We start from the raw sequence: 20,572 nt of genomic DNA on the forward strand, positions 1-20,572 counted from the left end.
TTTGTTTTTCGGGAGCTCGTTTGAGCACAAAAAAAAAAAAAAAAAGCCGTACGTGCCCCCCCCCCCCCCCCTCCCCTCCCCTCCACCCCGGGCCGCTCGAGAAGTTTGATACGGTCCGTGCTGTGGAGAAAGTACAGTGTGTGCATGTTTGTGCTCGGTTGGCTCAGGTTGCCGAGGGGCGCGTTGTGCAGGGACGCTGCATATTCAGAGGTGTGCTGCGATCTGTGTCTCTTGACGAGAGCGTCGGAGCCGAGAACTCGGCGGCGAACGGGGTCGTGCCTCGACCTGCAAAACTCCATCAAAAATAGTCAATTATGCATGTTGTTTATAATCAGGAGCAGTCGGACTTGTATGTGCTAAGTGGCCACAGGTTCACCTGCTGCTGGGTACAGTTTCAGATCTTCCTGCTTTGTTTTCAGCACTGCTACAAATCAGCACGTTTGAGAAGAAGTTCACTGGTATTGTTCTGTGGTTAAATTTTAATTTAGTTTGTTTTTACATAACTACTTGTCCCTATTTCTCTCCACCCTCTTCAATGACAGTTCTTGAAGCAATGCAAAACACTTCTAAAGCGCTGCCAAGACTGCTAAGCCTCTTCTTTCTTTTTTTTTTTAGCTGCAAGGTTGCTGATATAGTTTTACGGGTGCTATTTTTGGGAGTCGATCAGGTCTCTGAGAGAGGGTTAGAGCCGGAGCAGCTCACTGGGCAGGAGATTTCGTAATTGTGTCATCGCCGCGCTGTCGTGCCATCATGTATGAAATGTGTGCATTAACAACATGAGGTGTGCTGGCTCAGATGCTGGAAAACCAAAGTTGTGGCTTCTTCAGGTTAAGACCTGTTGTTGGGATGCGGAGAAGACACAGTCGCTGCAGGAGTGACAGACACCTGACTAGAGACGATCTGTTGTTTTTCTGTTGAGCCGGTGTTTCCATCTGCGCCAACATGCAGCCGCACTGACGACCGAGCTGTCACACGGCTGACAATCTGATGCTTGTCGCCTGCAGCGGCTCTACGGAGTGATGTGCAGTGAGCAGTCAGCAGAGAGAGAGATGTTTACCTTTGAGTGGCAGACAGTGAAAAACCCCACTTCATCTTTCTCCAGCTGTGCCAGCTCTAATTCTTTTTTTGTTACCCGCCGACAGCTCACTGACACTCTTACTGTCAGTTCTGCCCACAGAGTAAATGAAAAACATCTGTCAACCACGGCTTGTTTTATTTATCTTAAATAACTTATTGCATTGTGAAATATGCACATTGCAACATGTGCTGCCGCCGCGAGACAACATGTGTTGCTTCACAGGTGAGCATCCCGACTCCTCCTGCCGTCTGCTCCTACATCACCATCACAGGACAACATTATATCCACAGAAAAGAGTCTTAATGAGACGCTACGAACCGCGGCAGACCATGATAAATGAAGCTTTGACTCAATAGGCTGTTTAAGAGCTTAATTTAATGCTCTGTTAATCCATCCGGTGTATTCTGAAAAGGGCAAAGGGAACCATAGCTGAGAACAAGGCGCTGCTATAATTAAAGCCAAGGTAAAATGTGAAGGGCAGTTTGAGTTGGCATTTATGCTCAATTAGAGCAATTTAACAGGCAAATACTGTGTATGGTTCTGTTTCCCAGGGGGGCAAACAGCGTTACCGGACTGGAATATAAAAAAAAACATGCTGGCTCATCAGAGAGGAGAAGAATAAAAAAAACTGTGGTTCATTTGGAAGGAGGGACGGAAGAAGTTGAATGTTGTTTATTTGACCTTTTGACCATTTGTAGTCACTTTGCATATAATCTGTGTATTATAAAGTTGCAGAAGGAGAATATGTTTTCACACACTGAGTAGCTGGACTGGAGCCCATACTTTGGAAGAAGTCTTTTCTCTTGTGTCTCTGTGTGAACCAGAAATACTCCACACAGTATCCTGATATATGAAAGTAATAAGTGGAGCAAAAATAAGAGCTTTTATTTTGAAATCTCATGATTTAAAGAAAGAAATCAAGCACTAAAAAGGAACAAATCCATTACTGTGTTCCATCTCTTTACTAAATACTCACTGTACCTACTCTTGCTTTTAAGTGTGTAGTGAGGTCACGCTGAAAAAAGGAAAATATTTGTGTCGAAGGACACTGTTGTCCTGCTACGCAGAGCTCAGTGGAAATAAAGTAGCCTGTAACAATATTATATGTATATAATATATGTGTATGTTATTGCATCTTTGGACAATATATATAAGGGAAATCTTTTTCTTTGTGTGTATCAAAATGATCTGTCCAAAGATAGGGTGAGGTCCACTACCGGTATCACAAAATATTTAATGATATCCGGTCCTAGTTGGGACCATAACTGTATAGAAAAAAGGGGACGTAGCTTCCTGCTCTGAAAAATTATTATATTTGTGGGTGCTTGTCTGTTTGATTGACAGGCCTGTCAGGTGTCCGGTATCGAAGGGCGGGGCATTGTCAGATCCACCACTCGCTCCTCCCCAGCTCGTCCAAATATGGTCACATCTGGCTCCGAACTAGAAAGATGGCGACGGTGATATCAGCCTTTATTCGTGCACATAACCCAAAATCTTGACTGTCAAAGCATCACGGTTAAAATCTCCCAAAAATAAAAAAAAAAAGCTTTGACTGGACAAAGAGGTGCAGTACGTACGTTCAGAAGGAGCAGGACAACGAACACATCTGCCACAGAGCAGATGTAACCTAAAGGCCCCGTGCACTGCGTCTTATTGCACGGTGCTAATGGAGTCCTGCTCCCTCTCCTGGAGCCAGTGTTGAAGGGCGGGTGGTGTGGGAGGGGTGGGTGGGGGGGAGGCTGGAGGGTGTCTGAGAGCAGAGAGCAGGACTCCTGGGACTCCAACCTCATCCAACACTCACGAGGAGCACTCACTGCCTCTGTCCCATACTCTACTTTCACCCCCCCACCACCACCACCACTACCACCCCCACCCACCTCCTCCTCCACCGACGCTCTCCCTCCTCCTCTACTGACGCTTTCATATTTCCCCCCTCTGAGCAGCCAGTTTCCCATCTCTACTTTACATGCCTTTCATACTGTGTCAGTGTGGCTGCAGGTGTGTGTGTGTGTGTGTGTGTGTGTGTGTGTGTGTGTGTGTGTGTGTGTGTGTGTGTCTCCTGCTGTGTCCTTGTTGTGAATGCGTGTTGCTCCGGGTATATTTGATACATGCAGAGCTGCAGTCTCTGTCTTGCCTCTGTTATTCAGAGGTTTTCCCGTGTGTACTCTTCTAATTGGACTGGTTTTTTTGTTTTTTTTTAGGTTTTAATTGTATTTCCCCACAAAGTGATTTTTTTTTTTTTTTTTTTGTGTCCCACTGTTTGGATTTTGGAGTTTGGGAGCGCCGTCAAGCTATTTTACTGCCAAAATGCAATCACTTGTTGCAAGAAAAAGTTCCCCCCTTTTCCTTTTCTTTTTTTCTTCCTCTGACATATACTTTATGACTTCACTTTTGGTCCAAAGAGCTGTGTTGGAAATGAAAATGTGTGCAGGCGAATCATCCCTGTACCTGATCCGAGTAGCAGATGTTTGGCTGCGCAAGGTTTACACAAATACAGAAAAGTTTCTAAAAGTATGCTTTTCGTATCCTTGTATGGCGTGGTCTGAATTGCACTGATGCATTACATAACTGCTCCATCTTTTGTTTACATACGGTCTCACTGCCAGTAACATGCTGCCTTTACTTTGGGGAAACGGTATTTAATCTAGCCTTTACTGACATTTTGTATTAAGAAGCTTCCTCTTTGAACCTTCGCCAATTTTCAGGTTCATTTCACCAGCTTCACTCATATCTGTCATTATCGGTGCTAGCCACTCACGCTATATCTTGGTTTTTTTTTCAGAACAATCTAGGCTATCCCAGTCCTCAATCATTAAAATTTATAACACTCAGTTTTTTTTAATACTAGCCTTTATATTAATGGGGGGGGGGGGGTCTTCGTCTGTGCATTTCAACGGAGAAGAAGGGTTTGAGAGTTAACTTGATTTTGAAGCGGACAGACTTGTACACCAGGTCGAGGCAGGTAATCCTGTTCGATGAGGTCTGTTTATGTTCCCTTTGCAGAAAAAGCACATGTAGCCATTTTGCTGTGTAATTTGAGATGGCAGGAAGACACAGAATTAGGTGACCTTGCAAGTTCTTAAACGACCAGGCTGCTGCGATACGATTGTGAGCCAGACCTCCTCCACATATGATCTGGCTGATCCAGTCCAGATTGTGGTGTGTTTAGTATCCCTTAACATGTGTTTTTTATTTTTCCCAGTTCTGCACATATATACAGAAAGGTGCAGTATATTTGCAGGAAACTGATTTCTCTTTCTTTTTCTTTCCTCTCACTTTTTTCCGTCTCAGGTGGCTCAATGGCCCGAAGAGGAAGAGGAAGAACAGCCAATGTTCGGTGAAGAGTATGACTGGTGAGTGTCTCATGAACGAGGTTTTAATGAAGACAAATGATCTGAAGCGTGAATTTGAAGGCTCCTCAGAAACTCACGTCTACGCTGAATACTCTTCAAATGTAGGTAGCCGTTTATTTTAAAAATGGCTTTTCAGTCGAGGGACGTCTGATATATTTTTGGATTCTTTGTAAGAAAGCCTCTCAGTCTGCTAAAGGCGAGCCGCCGAGTGATACGTGGTTCAAGGTTTCGCCAAATCCCCCGAGCTGAGAGGAGCAAGCTAAAGAAGGGAAGACGGAGAGATTGGGGGAGATGGACATGAAAATTGAAGTCCACCGGATAGTTGATTTAATAGAATTATCTCCCAAAGCCAAATCCTTTCCACATGTTTGTCCTCTCAGCAGGTTTATTTGGCCGCCTCGCCGCCGGAGTCTCCATATTCTACCTGCCGCGGTTCATTTGCGCCGGGGAAAGTATGACGCTGCTTTCTGTCTCTGGGGCACGGCTGTCTGCGATTGAATTATATACACCGTCATGTGTCTGCGTTTTCCCTGTGGGAGGGTGGACCCTCACCCAGACGGTGGATGTCATTCAAAGAGCGCTTTCAGGTCCGAACATATGCGTTGATTTCATACAGCGAGTCGATCAGTGGAGCAACAGGAAGTTAATGAACAACTTTATAAAGTTTAAACGCGGCAAATGATTAGATGTGATGTATCGACAAACCAGTGGTTTAGTTTATTGTTTTGGTTTTCTTTCCCCACAAGGTTATTATTTTATTTTCATAGAGTTAGCGACCTTTAACCGGGAAACCATTTAACTGTGAAGATCAGACTAAAGAAGGAGTGAAATGAAAGATTCATCCTCCGAGTGGGAAAATAAACTCAGTCGAACTGGGACTATCCCAGAGGATATCCCAGAAAGGAGAACTTTCCCACTTCCCAGCTTTGTGAACATTAAATCCATCAGACTCGACATGTATTTAACCCTTTTTATAGACGTGAAAACAAAGCAGCGGTCGTCGTGCTCGATTTTGTGCCGTTGCTTCCGTTTCGACTCCGGCTTCCGTGTGTGGTTCGTGTCGTCCCCTAACGTCCTCTGTGTTTACAGTCTCGAATGTCACCTCGCTGAGCTGTTGTCATGTAACGACCTCAGAGAGACAAACCCTGAGCCTCCTTCGGGGACCCGGTTCGTACCGCGCTAATCCGCACGCTCCGGTAAAAGCAGATGGCAGATGTAACGTTGGGAAAGTTGTAAAAAAAATATATATATATATTTTGATGAGGCCGCCCGTGGGTTGTGTTTGTGGAGGTGTTGCAGGGCTCGTTATGGGAGGGGGCGGGTAGCCGCAGTCAAAGAGCTGCAGCGGTATTGATTTTGGGCTCGGCTTCCCAACAAATCCACAGCAGAGTGGCTCGGGGAGCCGCCTGCTGCCGCCGCCGCCAACGCAATCAAATCCGTATTTAGTGTGACCACCATTTAAAAGAGCAACAATTCTCTTTCACACTGGGTTTTTTTTTTTCCCTCGCCCGGTCAGCTCTTCTAATGATCTTCGGAGAACTTAAATGCCCAATTTGTGACTTTGCGGCGCACCTTCTCCTCCCTCTCCTCTCTCCTCTCTCCTCTCTCCCCTTTCCTCTCTCCTCTCTCCTCTCTCCTCTCTCCTCTCGCAGCTTCTTTTGCCATACATCACACCAAAGGCCTGGAAATCTGCTACTTCCTGTGTTTCGCCACTCACACCCTCGCCAGTCTTTGCAGGCAAAATGGAAAAAGAACAAATTGTTCTGTTCCCTGAGTTTTACAGCAGAGGAAGCACTGCAGGAAGAGAAAGGTTACGGAGGGAGCGCGATCCAAATGTTGTTAAGTTAGAGCAGCCGGCGATGCGGTTTATACGAGTTACCTGCCTTACGATAACTGTTCCAGATTCAGTTTGGTTTGAAGGTGCTTGTGTCGGTGTGACCTCACAGATTTGGGTTCCTGCACGTTAACACCGCAGAAGTGAAGATTTTACTTTATCGTCCTCAACGGGCCAAAAAATGTTTGACTTCTGCCAAAGTTTACCGACCTAACTTATGTAATAAACCTCTTCAAGACCTCTCCGGTGTTCGCCGGTCTATTAACAGGCCTGTCAATTAGGGAGGTAATTACAAATGGGTGGTCTAATAATTGGAAGGACATAATTAAGGGGGAGCTGGAAGTCGCTCTCCTTTATTTATCTTCAGATGAGCTGAGCTGAAGACAAGCGACTCGCCCCCGAGTTCCTATTCATGTTTTTTTTTTTTTTGTTATCTCTTTACTTTAGAGGTTTACACTCATCGGAGTGTGCCGTGTTGGCCAACGAGGTGGATGATCTTCACGTTGTTGTTGTTGTTGTTTACCGCTCTTATGTGAAGGTTTGTCTGCCGCGTCCTTAACGACCTTCCTCCTCTGCTCGTCCCTCCTCCAGGGTACATCCCCAGCTACCTCGAAAAGGATGAGCCATGTGTGGTGTGTGGCGACAAGGCCACAGGTTACCACTACCGCTGCATTACTTGCGAGGGCTGCAAGGTACACACACACACACACACACACACACACACACACACACACACACACACACACACACACACACACCCACCAGGTTCATAATCCACGATATATGTGCCACAAAAATTTATGAGGCCTCTGAGGTCAACCGCTTCGACACACACAGTCGTGCACACACTCTCACACACACACACACACACACACACACACACACACACACTCTGTACATCCGCACACATTCGAAGGCCATACAAAAATGTGCATTTTTATGTGCACACATCTGATTTATGCGAAATGATTCATGGTTATTTGCAGGTATCTTCACTTAATAAGATAATACTTTTAATCTAATAATACTCACGGTCATAATACACCTGTTACCTTCCAGCAATTATACGTTTTGTTGAGGTTTATTCAAAGTTCCTCACTTTTGGTAGAAAGTCAGGCACACAACAGCTGTCTTTTAGCCTCCTCGTCTTCCTCCATATTTCCCTCTTTTGTCTCCAAACGTCTCTCCGACCGTGACGTCCACTCACGTCTCTCCCGTTCCCCGTCTGCTCGCAGGGTTTCTTTCGTAGGACCATTCAAAAGAACCTCCACCCCGCCTACTCCTGTAAGTACGATGGCTGCTGCATCATCGACAAGATCACCCGCAACCAGTGTCAGCTGTGCCGCTTCAAGAAGTGCATCGCAGTGGGCATGGCCATGGACTGTGAGTGATGTACTTACATACCGAAACACGAAGGCAAACGAGCTCACACACACACACAGAGGAACGAGAAAATATAAACTATCTGTACTATCTTTTGAGGGAATAGTAGCAACTCTGGGGAGATAAAACAGGTTTTCATAGAAACTCAAACTAATCGTAAACCTCCTTTTTTTTTTCGTCTTCTTTTCTTCGGCCCTCTCTTCGTTTTCCTCCTCCTCCTCCTCCTCCTCCTCCTCCTCCTTCCTCCTCCCAGTGGTGCTGGATGACTCGAAGCGGGTGGCTAAACGCCGTCTGATCGAGGAGAACAGGGAGCGACGCAAGAAGGAGGAGATGGTGAAAACCCTCCAGACCCGTCCAGAGCCCGACGGGGCCGAGTGGGACCTGATCCGCATGGTGACGGAGGCCCATCGACACACCAACGCTCAGGGCGCACTGTGGAAACAGAAGCGCAAATTCCTGGTAAGAGGACGAATATTTTTAGTGTTTTGGTACTAATTTAGTATTATTAGTCTTCAATTAGCATAAGATTGAAGCGAGCTACCGAAGTCGCGTCCAACGTGAAGCACATTAAATCTACGTCTGCGTGTCCTTGTTTCGAGTAATTTCACGCTCTTAAATTCTCTCGTGCCGCTCGAGTGTTTCAAACGAAGATGCACGCTGACGTTTTATCTGGGTGAGCTCCGTCCCTCCACTCGTGGCCGTATTCCCTGCTGTCTTTTTTTTTCTGTTTTTTTTCTCAGCCTGTGTCTTTATTCCGCCGCTCGCTCTCTCCCTCTCTCTCCTAATCCTCCTGGGCTCTTAAACCAGACCTAATTCCCTTCATAGTTTTTCATTTACACCTCAACTCTCTATTTTCACTGTTACCGTCCCCCCCGTCTTCGTTTCGTTGTCTCCTCTCCCCCCCGTCCCTCGGTGTCTCACCTTGCTTTCTCCTTCTATTTCGCCCATCTGCTCTCCGTAAGCTCCCTCCTTATCTCAGCTGAGGCAAATCCTCCGTCACGAGCGCTCGTCTGCATCTTGCAGGGAGAGTTCCTGACACCCCCCTCCCCTCCCTCCCCTCCTCTCCCCCTCCTTCTCCGACCACCCGCTGCTCACTCAGCGTGCTCCTGCTGCGCTGGTGCTCTGATTCATCCTGGACGGGGTTGTCAGGGTGTCCCTGTCTTGTATCAAGCTTCCCCCGCCACACACACACACACACACACACACACACACACACACAAACACACACACACACACACACACACACACACACACAAACACACACACACACACACACACACACACACACACACAAACACACACACACACACACAAACACAAACACAAGACCGCATGTTTTGGCCCCGGATTATCTGAGATGCTGACGCAGGTTTTGAGCACTTGTTAACAATTTTATAATAGATGTATACCGGAGAACGAGGCCAAAACAAGGAACTGAATTTAATAAAAAACATCTGTTAGAAGGAGGTGTGAGGGATCGCCACACAAGGGATTGTGGGTCAGAACAGCCAGAGTAGCAGGCTGGCCTGCAGACTGCAAAATACGAGCCGGATGTAGTAGTACATCCTGGTACTTTTGTCATCCTGAATCTTTTTCTGGCATACTGAATAGTGTGGATGTTGTTGCATCGAAATGGGCTTCGAGTTTTGAAACTATTGGTGCCGCCTTTGAGGTCAACAGCATCGCACTTAATCACCCCCACTGGTCGCCGAGTGGTCCGAGCAGACATGTTTGCAGCTCTTGAGCAGCGGTCTGATGGAGAATAGGTGGCCGTTCATCTGGAGAGAGTTTGCAAGCATTTGTGGTTCATGTACTGTGGAGGGAAATGGCCGGGTGGGAAGGGAAGGGTACCACATGTGCATTACATAGCTGAGAAAACTTCCAGCGGTGGAAAAGTGTGAGAATTTCCTTAAAGGGGACGATACATTCGAAGCGTGTTTATCATTGATGTTGCAGTGAAATTATTTTCCACTTCCTCGTGAATCAAGACTTCTCTGAGGATCAAGGCGACCGGTGAGTAGGTGGAAGGTTGTGGTTAAATGAAGGGGTTAAGAAATTTCTCCACACGTTTAATCGGAGCAGGTCCCGCTGTAGGAAAGAGCTCGCAACAAACCGATTTTTAAAGAGTGATTAGCACGCTGTACGGCCCTGAGCTCGGTTCATCTGAGAGGATTAACAGTTTCATTTCACACAGGCTTCAACCACTAACAGGGCTCTGGAGGCTGCAGTCACTCAACCCTGAATATCTTAATTTACATGCTAAGCCAACCAGCGTGAGCCTCTTCAGCCCTATGGGGACTGCTGCTATAAAACAGCAGCAGTGACACGGCTTCTCATACACCGTACTTTGGCACGCAAACGATGCCTACCCACTGAAGGACGGCTCGGATAAATAATGCACCCAAATGAGCTCCTTTTAGGTCAGAGTGAACGCTGCAGAGAGGAAAAAGAAATTCAGCTGTACGTGTATGTCGGTAAATATAAAATACGTACAGATAAAGGTTGCTAACGGAAAAGAAACTCACGAGCGAACCACTTTGTGATTAACAAATAAAACTACTGGGACTCCATGAGAAGATGTGAATACAGTCCTTCAAACGTAAGGAGCATCTTTACCGACACTTTGATCCAAACGCATTTAGATATCAGCTATCGATTATGTTATTGACCTACTTTATGAGCACCCGTTTCTTGAGAGTCTGCAGCGTTTTGCAGGCGCGTTGCAGGTCGCACAGTTTACGTCCTCTGATCTCTGCGCGTCACACGCATGCGGGGCGGAGCTTAACCTCTGCTGCATGTTGTTCGATCTATTCAGAACCAGATCTAATTGTATATAGTGAATAAAATTGAATGTCACAAGATGACTGATGCACTATATAGTGGACTATTTAGTGGGAAATAAAAGCGTGTTTGTTTTTGTCTCGTGACATATTCTGGAAGTACTCAGGTTAGAACGACCTGTGAAGGAAACCACCTGCTCGGCAGCAATTTGAAGGATAATATTGATTCCTGAATTATTGTGTTCCAGATGTTTTTATTAGTGCGAGGAAACCAACCTCGAACAAACAACTGAGCGCGCTTCACTCATGCGTCTCGCCGGCTGCTATCAGACCTGCATGTTAACACGGAGATCTGACCAGCAGTCACACCGTGTTCTTTCTCTCTCTGTCGGAGGTCGGGCATCTGGAAGCAAGCTTTTCACCAGAGCAGATCCAGTTCGGATGTGTGCAGCAGCTGTGTTGTGTGTGTGTGTGTGTGTGTGTGTGTGTGTGTGTGTGTGCGTGCGTGCGTGCGTGCGTGCGCGTACGTCTGTCAGGAGGTCGTAGGCGTCCTAATGAAGTGACAGACATTTCTATTGAAAATATATTACAAATTCTTGCCTTTTTTGACGCAACAACCTGGTGGCAGATGGCGTCCCGCGTGTCATTCGTATGAAATAATAATAAATTAAAAAAAAAAAGCAATCACAAACAGGATTGCGAAACATAATGCTCATAAAATGCACGGACGGGTTTGTCTGCATGTGTCTGTGAATGTAATAACGTCTGAATGATCGCGGTCTGGAATCCATTTCGCGGAATATAAGTGCTGCACACAGACGGTGTCCATTAGCAAGAAGAATCAGTTCAATCCATGTCGACATGAAAGTATGTAAAATATGTCAGACATGTGTTTCTTTGTGACAGAACTACAATACACGCAATCATACAAACTGTCAAGCATGAATGCAGAATTGCTCATTCGTATTCACTAATACGCAGGATGCCAAAGTAACCATCCAAGAGTTTCTTACTACCGTGCGAGTAAAGGTCAGGTTGTTGGTTTTTTTTTTCGTTTTCCAGGGCAAGTGATGCATAAATCCTACTGGCAGCCCTCCAACTCACGCAAATCTCCTCTTTTCGATCGGTCCTGAACTCGCGACCTTGAAGCTGTGGGCCTCAGCAGCATCAGCCAAACAGGATGGATCAAATAGGGCTTTCTTAAAATGTTCCCCCTCGGCTTATCAGGAACTCAGTGAAGGAGCGATCCAGACTCGGTGGACATCTGGTTTTGGTTGAACGCTGTTTTTGAACTACGTACCTGCAGTTTTTCACTCGCGAGGCGACCTTATTATCTTGTAGGGCAGCTCATCGTACACTCCAGAGTACTTGAACATAGTCGCATCAAAAGATTTGAAAAAAAAAAACAGAATAATGTTCAGGTGTCTATATCATTGGGAAAGTCAAGTATGTCCTTGCAAAGCATCTTCTGAGTCTCTGCAATCGATCAATAACTCACGACTCTTCAAAAACGCCTTAATAACAAACGAGATGTGTTTGAAATGTATTTTAATCTCATTAAGAATGAGCCAAATGTATATTTCGTAGCACGTAGGTGAAAGCATCCATTTTTTTTTTCAGCTTTTAAAAAACAAAATAATGTGTGGAACTAATTTATGTTCTCCGGCTCTGCAGAAACAAACTTTCCAGAACTAATGCATCTGATAAAAGGTCAGCAGTTGAAGCTTCCTACATAAATGATGAGACTGCAGTGAAGCGTTTCCCCTCCACCTTTCTCTTTTTGCCAATTCCCTGCGTTGGTTCATGTTCAAGTGTCTTGTGCTTCTTTTGGGCCGTTTTCTTTTCGACATGCGATATTTTCTTTGAGGAGATCTTAACCAACTTCTTTGTTCAACAGCAAACATGTAATCCTTCTCCAGATCTGCGGGGTTTAACCAGATGCTTTTCCTCCTCGCTGTCACCCAGATGGCCATTTAGTTAATGAGCAAACCAAGACAGGTGCAGGAAAATCCCATTAGTCCACAAGAAAGCCTGAATGAAGCTTCCACAGACCTCAAGACGTTTACGAACACAAACAGACACGCGATGCATCTGATAAAAGCTCAGCAGACACTCAGGCTATTGATACTGTGTATGACTAATCTGTAGAAGAATCAAAGCTAAAGATACAAGCAACACTTTAAGCCGTAGAAGCTATTTTTGAAATGTCCCCCATTTTTTTGGGGCAACATTATTCTGTAAAAAGAGTCCCAGGACTTTCACCTGGGAGACCGGAGGTTGGGTCCGAGAGAAAGCAAAAATCGATATCTTTACAGTAACGTAAATAGGTTCTGTACATAACGTAACGTATTGACTTACGTAAAGTATATAAAGTAACTTAAGTACAACACTTATTTGATCCTTTTCCAAACCTTAACTAAGTAGATTTTGGTACCTAAACTTAAGACTCCTCCAAGCAAAGCGGGACACTGACTCGTTTTCCTCTAGTGGACTGATCGGTGTATTACAGGCTTTGGCTTTGGGGTTGATTGAGGTCACGGAAGAGATCCGGACAAACAAAACCCTTCAAAGAGTTTCAATCTGAGTTAAAGATTATGTTTCTTGTCATCTCTGTCAGGCCTCAATCATGACACATGGCTGAAGTGACCCAGTCCTGTGACCTGCTTCCAAGTGTCTCCAGTGTCTCCCTCCAGACAGTCATTTTCCCACTACTGTGATGAGAAATGCCCCTGAACTCCACCAATGAAAGCCCCGTGCTTTGTTTTGGGTCTTGCATGACAACAGTTGCAGTCCATCAAAGTTATTAATCCAATAATTAAAATTTTCCATGAATGCTCAGCTCTCAGGCGGACGGCAGAAGATTGACTCAGTTTGCACAGATTTCTATGCAGTCCCACTCCTCTCTGTATTGTGATTGATGAATCTTTGCCCGAGGTGATTATTCCTGTATTTTTTTTTTTAAATTTCCATCTCATCTCATTTATAGCCGAGGCCCAGCCTGAATAAATGACTCCGGCCTCGACACATGCTTTATTCAGCCGAGCGTGAAACAATATTTTTCATCGTCATGGCCTCGATTCGCGCAGCTCCGTCAACATGCGTATTACCGAGCTGCAGCTCCCCGCCGCGGCCCTCCTCTGAGCGAGCGCTATCCGTCTGCCCATGCGTCCCGTTCGCTTTCACGGGGCGAAATCTACCGTCCTTATCTGATAAATTGCTTTTTAATTTGTGAGCACTTTGTGGAGGGAAGCAAAGACGCCATAAAACCATTTAAAACCGGCTTGTTTTTTTTCCACTATATTTCACTCGAAGCGCCCACACAAAACTTATCGATTTTATTTCTGTTGGCGGTGCTTTAAATCTAACAACACAGCCGCACTATCAACCGTAGCTTGTTCTACTGTTTATTGTTTATTATTCAATCCTCAACTCCAATGTCCTCTCCTCTCCTCTGCTATCACTGTACGTGACCTGTTTATGTTTCATTTAAACAATAAAGCTGCCAGTTTTATGTGTATTACTTCAAAGAAAAGACAGCAGCAGGTCTGTGTACTGTATGTGGGACTGAGTCAAAGGGTCAAATTAAACTACAGTGGGAGTTAGAGGCAATGAAGGAACGTGTGACCATTGCAGCAGTAATATGTTTCTGAACATCGAAGCTCTGTGACGGATGTATTCGGCTTTAAACGACACTTAACATTGATGGTTTTGATCTTTTTATGCCAGTTTGAATTTGAAGATTTTATTTGATTTTGTGCTCCTGCGGCTCATCTCTAATTTCATCTCCGACTAATCACCGTCCCACGTCTTGTTTTTTTCCCCATGCAGCCAGACAAAATCGGCCAGTCTCCGGTTGCCCCGACGTCAGACGGAGACAAGGTGGACCTGGAGGCCTTCAGCGAGTTCACCAAGATAATCACTCCTGCCATCACCCGTGTCGTCGACTTTGCCAAAAAACTGCCCATGTTCTCGGAGGTGAGTAGGACTTCATCGTCTTCAGGAGACAACGGAAGCAGACGCTTCCTGAATTCTTGCAGAAAAAAACTCCTCTTTAAGGGAGAAAAACCTCCGACAGATGGAAGGAAAAACTCCCTTTTAACAGGAAGAAATCGACACAACCAGGCTCACCAGGTGGCCGTCTATTCTTCTTGCTCGGCTGTGGTGAGGGGAGAGCAGAGAGAGAAAAGATCAGCATAGAGATCCAAGACATGTCTGAACTCGGAGGTCGGGTTGTCTTGAAGAATTAGCAGTTTGATACCAGAGTTACGACCAAGATTTCGAGATCCTTCCTGCATCCCAGTAAAGGTCCTACTCAGATAAATCAGCTGATCGTTTACATTTTCTTTTCTCTAAGAGTGAGTATACAAGTATATATGCGGTGGGGGGGGGGGGGGGGGGGGGGAACCCAGAGGGCGCCTTTGTTGCCGGGTGACGATCAGAGCAGCACTCCTGCAGCAGTTTCCCGTTTGGCCGGCTTCAATTAGCAGCATGTAATCATGTTTCTCGTCTCCGCTGCTCGTAATGAGACGGTGTGTGATTGGATAATCATCGGGGTGGCTGAGTTATTCTCTCGTGGGGCAGCGGCAGCGAGACAGCTGCGTGAGTGGGAGTCTGCGGGCGTAATGAATTACACAGGAGGAAGAGTTGTAACTGTAATCCATTACACTTTTTGGTGAGCATAAATCACAGATTCTTTTGAAAGCAGAGGTCGTCTCTCTTTCTTTCTTTCTTTCTTTCTTTTTTTTAATCAGCATACTTTAGAGTGAAATTAATTCGGATCGTGCCGTTATTATACAAATGTTTCTATTATGATGGATACTACTATTCAAATCGTAAACTTGGATAAAAAAAATTAAAAAAACCTCCCAGTGCTGCTCTATTCATTTTAGAGACGTAGAAGTTCAACCGTAGCAGATAAGGAGTTTTAGTATTCCAGACACTGGAGCAGATAATCAGTAATGTTTAATGTGTTATCTTTTATTCACAATATAATAGATTGCATTATGAAAAAAGCCCTTTTAATCTGATGAAAGAGGCAGGGGGGGGGCAAACCTGTTTAGCTTGCATGAGATCTGTTCGTGCCGCTGCAGCGGATTACTGATAAGAATGCGCGGAAACAAAGCCAGCACTCATTTAGCCACTAGAAATGAATCTGGTGCTTTTCCACAAATTGATGCAGCCTTAAATGCATTTTAAGCATTTACTTTCAGCATGCCCCCCAGTTACAAATTTACAAGCCAATGAGTGCCAATTAATCTGCTCAGCAGTCGAGAGCGTTGAAGTAAGAAACAAGCTTACATCAAGGTGAGATTCATTCAGCAGATTTATTCAAACCGGTTTTAACTCGGAGAGTCTTAATATCCATGTAAATCAGGGTGAATTAGTCATAATCTGTGTGCATCACTGGAAAGAAATATCCGCCTCTTTTCAACCCGTCTTCATATTTTTCTTCCTCCCATCACTTCGTCTTTGACACATCTGTCTTCATCTCTCTTTTTTTTTTTTTTTTTTTTTCTGATTCCTCTCTGCTAATGTTTGTTTTACTAAATAAAAGAGGAGACTGTCCTCACTAAATGGGAAAGCCAAATCCTTCTGTTGTAACACTAAAATGTTTAAAAACTACCAGAATATAATAAACAATTTGTCACCAAACATTCAAAAGAGATGGAAAAACATGTAAATATATTCATAAATGGACCAAAAGGAATTCAAATATCTCATCATTTTTTACAAATGACGGCGGTTGTGTTGTTGTCGGCCAGAATTTCACACGTTGTCGAACACGCTGCGAGCTGGCGTGTTTGACATGTTGGAAAACCCTGTTGCCATGGCGCCACAGTTCAGGTAGTTTTCAGCGATTTTTTTATTTTTATTTTTTTTCCCTCAGAAGGTCCCAGTGGAACTCTGTGTTGACGGTCTGACCCCGGGGGGACAAATTCACGGTTGCACTGAAGCATTTCCAGAGCATCTGTTGCTGATTTCCACAGTTTAACGCCAAACTTGACGTTTGTCTGGTTGAAGTTTCAGCTTCCGCGGTGAAATCACAAATGTTTGCGTCACAGAAGAAACGCGTTGAACTCAGATGTTGATCGAGAGACGCGATTTGCAATACTTTCTCCAAAACCAGTTATCGCTCCCGCTGCTCCGTCCATTTCACAGGAAGAGTCTCTGAACTTTTTGGTTATCAGTGAAGTTTTCTAATCTCCCATTTTCTTGTGTTTTTTTTTTTTTTTTTTTTTTTTTCCATCTCTGACTTTAACTTCCTAACTGCCTTTTTTTCTTTATTATTGGAATAGTAAAACATCTCTCTGGTGTTCCCCAGCTGCCTTGTGAAGACCAGATCATCCTGTTGAAGGGCTGCTGCATGGAGATCATGTCGCTGCGGGCGGCCATGCGCTACGACCCGGACAGCGAGACGCTGACGCTGAGCGGCGAGATGGCCGTGAAGTGCGAGCAGCTGAAGAACGGCGGGCTGGGCGTGGTGTCGGACGCCATCTTCGATTTGGGCAGGAGCCTGGCACAGTTCAACCTGGACGACACGGAGGTGGCGCTGCTGCAGGCCGTGCTTCTCATGAGCTCAGGTGGTTGTTGATTTATAAAACCTTTGATTCATACGTGCGGCATTTATAAAACTAAAAACTTCGCTCTCTTACAGGCGGCACGTAACATCGGTAGTAAATCAGTTTTAGCTTGATGTAATTTAAATGCAAATTTTGTCGTCGTTGCCCTTGGAGACATATTCTTCGTCATTACTCACTGCTGGACATATGCACTGTATATATTGTAGCCTTTTGTGAATCCAAATGTAATTACGGTCTGAAGATAAAAGTCCACTTATATATTCAGTGTTGAAAGCAGGAAATCTGAAGCTCGTCCCAAATGTGATTAAACGAGGCCGAGACTCCCTCAGATGGAGGAAAGCGTCGCGTGATACACACAAGAACACGGAGGAAGTCCGTGTATCCACAAATTATTAGAAAGTTTGGAAGTCAATTAAATTCATGAAGTCGGAGATAAAACTTGATTACCGACGAGAAAACGGATCGATACGGAAACCGAGCGAAAGGAGGCGGAGAAGGAGGCCGAACCGCCTCTTCCCGTCACCTTCACCTCTCTCCTCCTCTTCCTCCCGCAGATCGCTCCGGCCTCACCTGCGTGGACAAGATCGAGAAGTGCCAGGAGACGTACCTGCTGGCGTTCGAGCACTACATCAACTACCGCAAGCACAACATTCCCCACTTCTGGCCGAAGCTCCTGATGAAGGTGACGGACCTGCGGATGATCGGGGCGTGCCACGCCAGTCGCTTCCTTCACATGAAGGTGGAGTGTCCCAACGAACTCTTCCCGCCGCTCTTCCTGGAGGTCTTCGAGGACCAGGAGGTGTGATTTACAAAAAAAAAATTAATTAAAAAAAAAAAAAAAAAACGTCTTGTTGCCACCGCGCAAAAAAAAGGGAAAGAGGCAAGTCGGAGGGGCGAAACCCGGGAGATGGGTTTTAAGGCCGTCGTCTTTTTGTGAGGTGGGGGGGGAGAAGGGAGGGGAGGGGGGGGGGGGGTCTGCATATTTTTTTTTTTCTCCCCGACATCGCACTCACAGTTTGCGGTTCTAAAACTGGAAACGACGACAACAACAACAACAACAGCGACACACCAGCAACCGGAGAGTGAAACAAACACAGGAGTTCTTTTTTTTTTTTTTTTCCCTTTCGTCCTTTGTGAACTTCTCCAACCGCTTTCTCCTCCTCCACCTCCTCCACCTCCTGCTCACCCCTTGTTTTAAAAATCCGAGTGGGGGCCCTTCTGTCTGAGCACGATGTCTTATCTCGTTAAGAGTTGTAGCCATTTGCCAAGACACGTAAACACACACACACACACACACACGTGCACACACACACGTGCACACACACACACACACACGTGCACACACACACACACACACACACACACACACGCTCACGGCCTGTTTCCACCTCAGTTCTTCAGAGCAGCACTTCGGAGGAGGAGGAGGTTTTTTTTTCCTCCTCCTTTGGTTCTTCGTAGCGGTCACAGATTTACACGCGTGTTTTCAGGCCCGTGTTTCCTGTCAGTATTAATTTCCGAGTGAGCGTTAATTCTGAAAAAATATGGACAATAGCGACACGTTACCGCTCGTAAGTCGTGCGGGCGAATCGGCGAACACGCTCCACAGTGAAATATTTCCGCAGATGTTTGGTTGTTTTTGTTTTTTTGTTGTTTTTTTTTACCCTGGTGGACGGCGGCTGTAGTAAAGCAGAGCTACCAGACCTCGTTATCAGTTAACTCAACTCAATCTGAGCCGTCGTAACTGTTTGTGGAGCTGCTACTTCTTCTTCTGCTACTTCTTAGATCCCAGTGAAACACCGGTGCTATATTTATACAAGGCTACTCCACTTTTATGAAATTGTGTTGTCTACCTTTTGAGAAACGTGCAGACCATGGCTCCATATCTACCTTCAGTTTTTTTTTTTGTTTTTTTTTTGTCATTGGACCGGCTCCTGTGACATACAGTGCACACACACACACACACACACACACACACACACACACACTCGCGCACACACACACACAAACACACACACGAGCAGACTTGCCTTGTCATTGCCGGCGCTGCTTTGCGCCAGCAGCCTACCGTCTAATGAATGACAACTAAGCCCTTCTCTCCCCGAGGAGTTATTGCGTCGAAGGAAGGAAAGGAAAATTAAAGAGAGGAGGGAGAGGAGGGAGAGGAGGGAGGGGTGCACTTAGCGCGGGGAGAGAAAGGTGGAGCAGAGATAGAGAGCGGAAACGCACCATGTAATAGCTGGACTGTAGATTCAAGACCGGGGGTCAGAAGTAAATCTCCCACACCCAGTCTCCAAGGAGGTTTCCAATAGCAGCAAGCAGCAGCAAGACAGCAAAGCTCCTCTTACACACACACACACACATCGACATGAAAACACACACACATCGACATGAAAACACACACACATCACCTCAGAGTAACGTGAATGCCTCATTTTTATTGTATGCACTGCGCGGCAGTGTGGACATACAGCCCGGACCTGCAGGGTCTGTACCTGAGTCCTCTCCTCACCGGACTCAGCTCAGTGTGGCCCCGACAGGCTTCCATACACACACACACACATGCCTTTTTATTTGTATTATTTTTTTTATTTTTTTTTTTAAACACCAATGGGCGTCACTGAGAGCAGGCAAATTGCCAAGAAGGCTACCATTTACCTCAAAGTTGGACATATACCCCGAGGCTGGGGGGGGCGGCGACACGGCCCCCGTGGTGTCAGGTACTACCTCACCTCTGTGGACACAGGGCGGCTGCCCACAGCCTACACACAGACACACACCATTCGAGCTGGCGCATGTCTAGAGTAACACACAAATGTGCTCAGTTTTTAACAGGTGCACACTTGTAGTCACGGCAACACTCGCAGGAACACACACACACACACACACACACACACACACACACACACACACACACCCTCAGTGCTATCACTTGGTTCAAATGAAATACCACTGAAGACAGGAGGGCCGACCATCCGCCCCGCGAGCGTCGACCCGCTCCGGGTGATGGTACCCATCACGTTCGGGTTATCGCTTCTTTTCTTTTTTTTTTTTTTTTTTCGTTATATGGGACCAAGTGTCATCTTTCTTTTTTTAATTTGGATTTTACGCGTTTCTGTAAAGACAGAAAAAAAACAAAAAACGTCTCACGGAAAGCGACGAAGGACAAGTGTGGATGTTCAGCCCGAGAGGACAGATAAACACGGAAGGAACCGGAGACCCCCCCGCCCCTACCCCCACCCCCACCACCCGCGGTGTGGCCACGCCCCCTTTTTGAATTAGCGTGCGCAGATAAAAGGGGGTCAGGTATCCGCCGCCGGAGCTTCGACGGATACGTTCTTGGAAATAAGCTGGTTCTCGTTCACGTGCAGCGGACTTGAGATGTTTCTACGAAGCCTCTTCACGGGCGACACTCGTGCACTTTCCTGGTGCTCACCACTATAACAGTAACGTCTCCGCGGCAGATGTCCTTAGTGTGCCGGCCAAAACGACCCTTCAAGAATGTCGATTCGACCATCAAAGCCCGCTCCGTTCGATCCGATTCTGTCGGGCGGAGCCACAAAAAA

The 20,572-nt window shown here is 45.9% G+C and overlaps 1 protein-coding gene across 1 annotated transcript in view; it reads left to right on the forward strand.

Moving 5' to 3' along the window:
* The window catches only part of LOC138204704 (thyroid hormone receptor alpha-B-like), a 150,496-nt gene extending 132,548 nt beyond the window's left edge, over positions 1-17,948 (forward strand). The window contains 7 exon segments of the mRNA XM_069160130.1: positions 4,370-4,431; positions 6,857-6,957; positions 7,501-7,648; positions 7,902-8,107; positions 14,257-14,403; positions 16,751-17,009; positions 17,564-17,948. Of these exon segments, the coding sequence (XP_069016231.1) occupies positions 4,370-4,431; positions 6,857-6,957; positions 7,501-7,648; positions 7,902-8,107; positions 14,257-14,403; positions 16,751-17,009; positions 17,564-17,814 (1,174 nt within the window). The 3' untranslated portion in view covers positions 17,815-17,948.
* Positions 17,949-20,572: the final 2,624 nt, after the last annotated feature.

This window comes from Embiotoca jacksoni, unplaced genomic scaffold, assembly GCF_022577435.1.
Source record: "Embiotoca jacksoni isolate LCO1_2020_lvr unplaced genomic scaffold, fEmbJac1.0.p SCAF_26, whole genome shotgun sequence".
Lineage (NCBI taxonomy): Eukaryota > Metazoa > Chordata > Actinopteri > Embiotocidae > Embiotoca > Embiotoca jacksoni.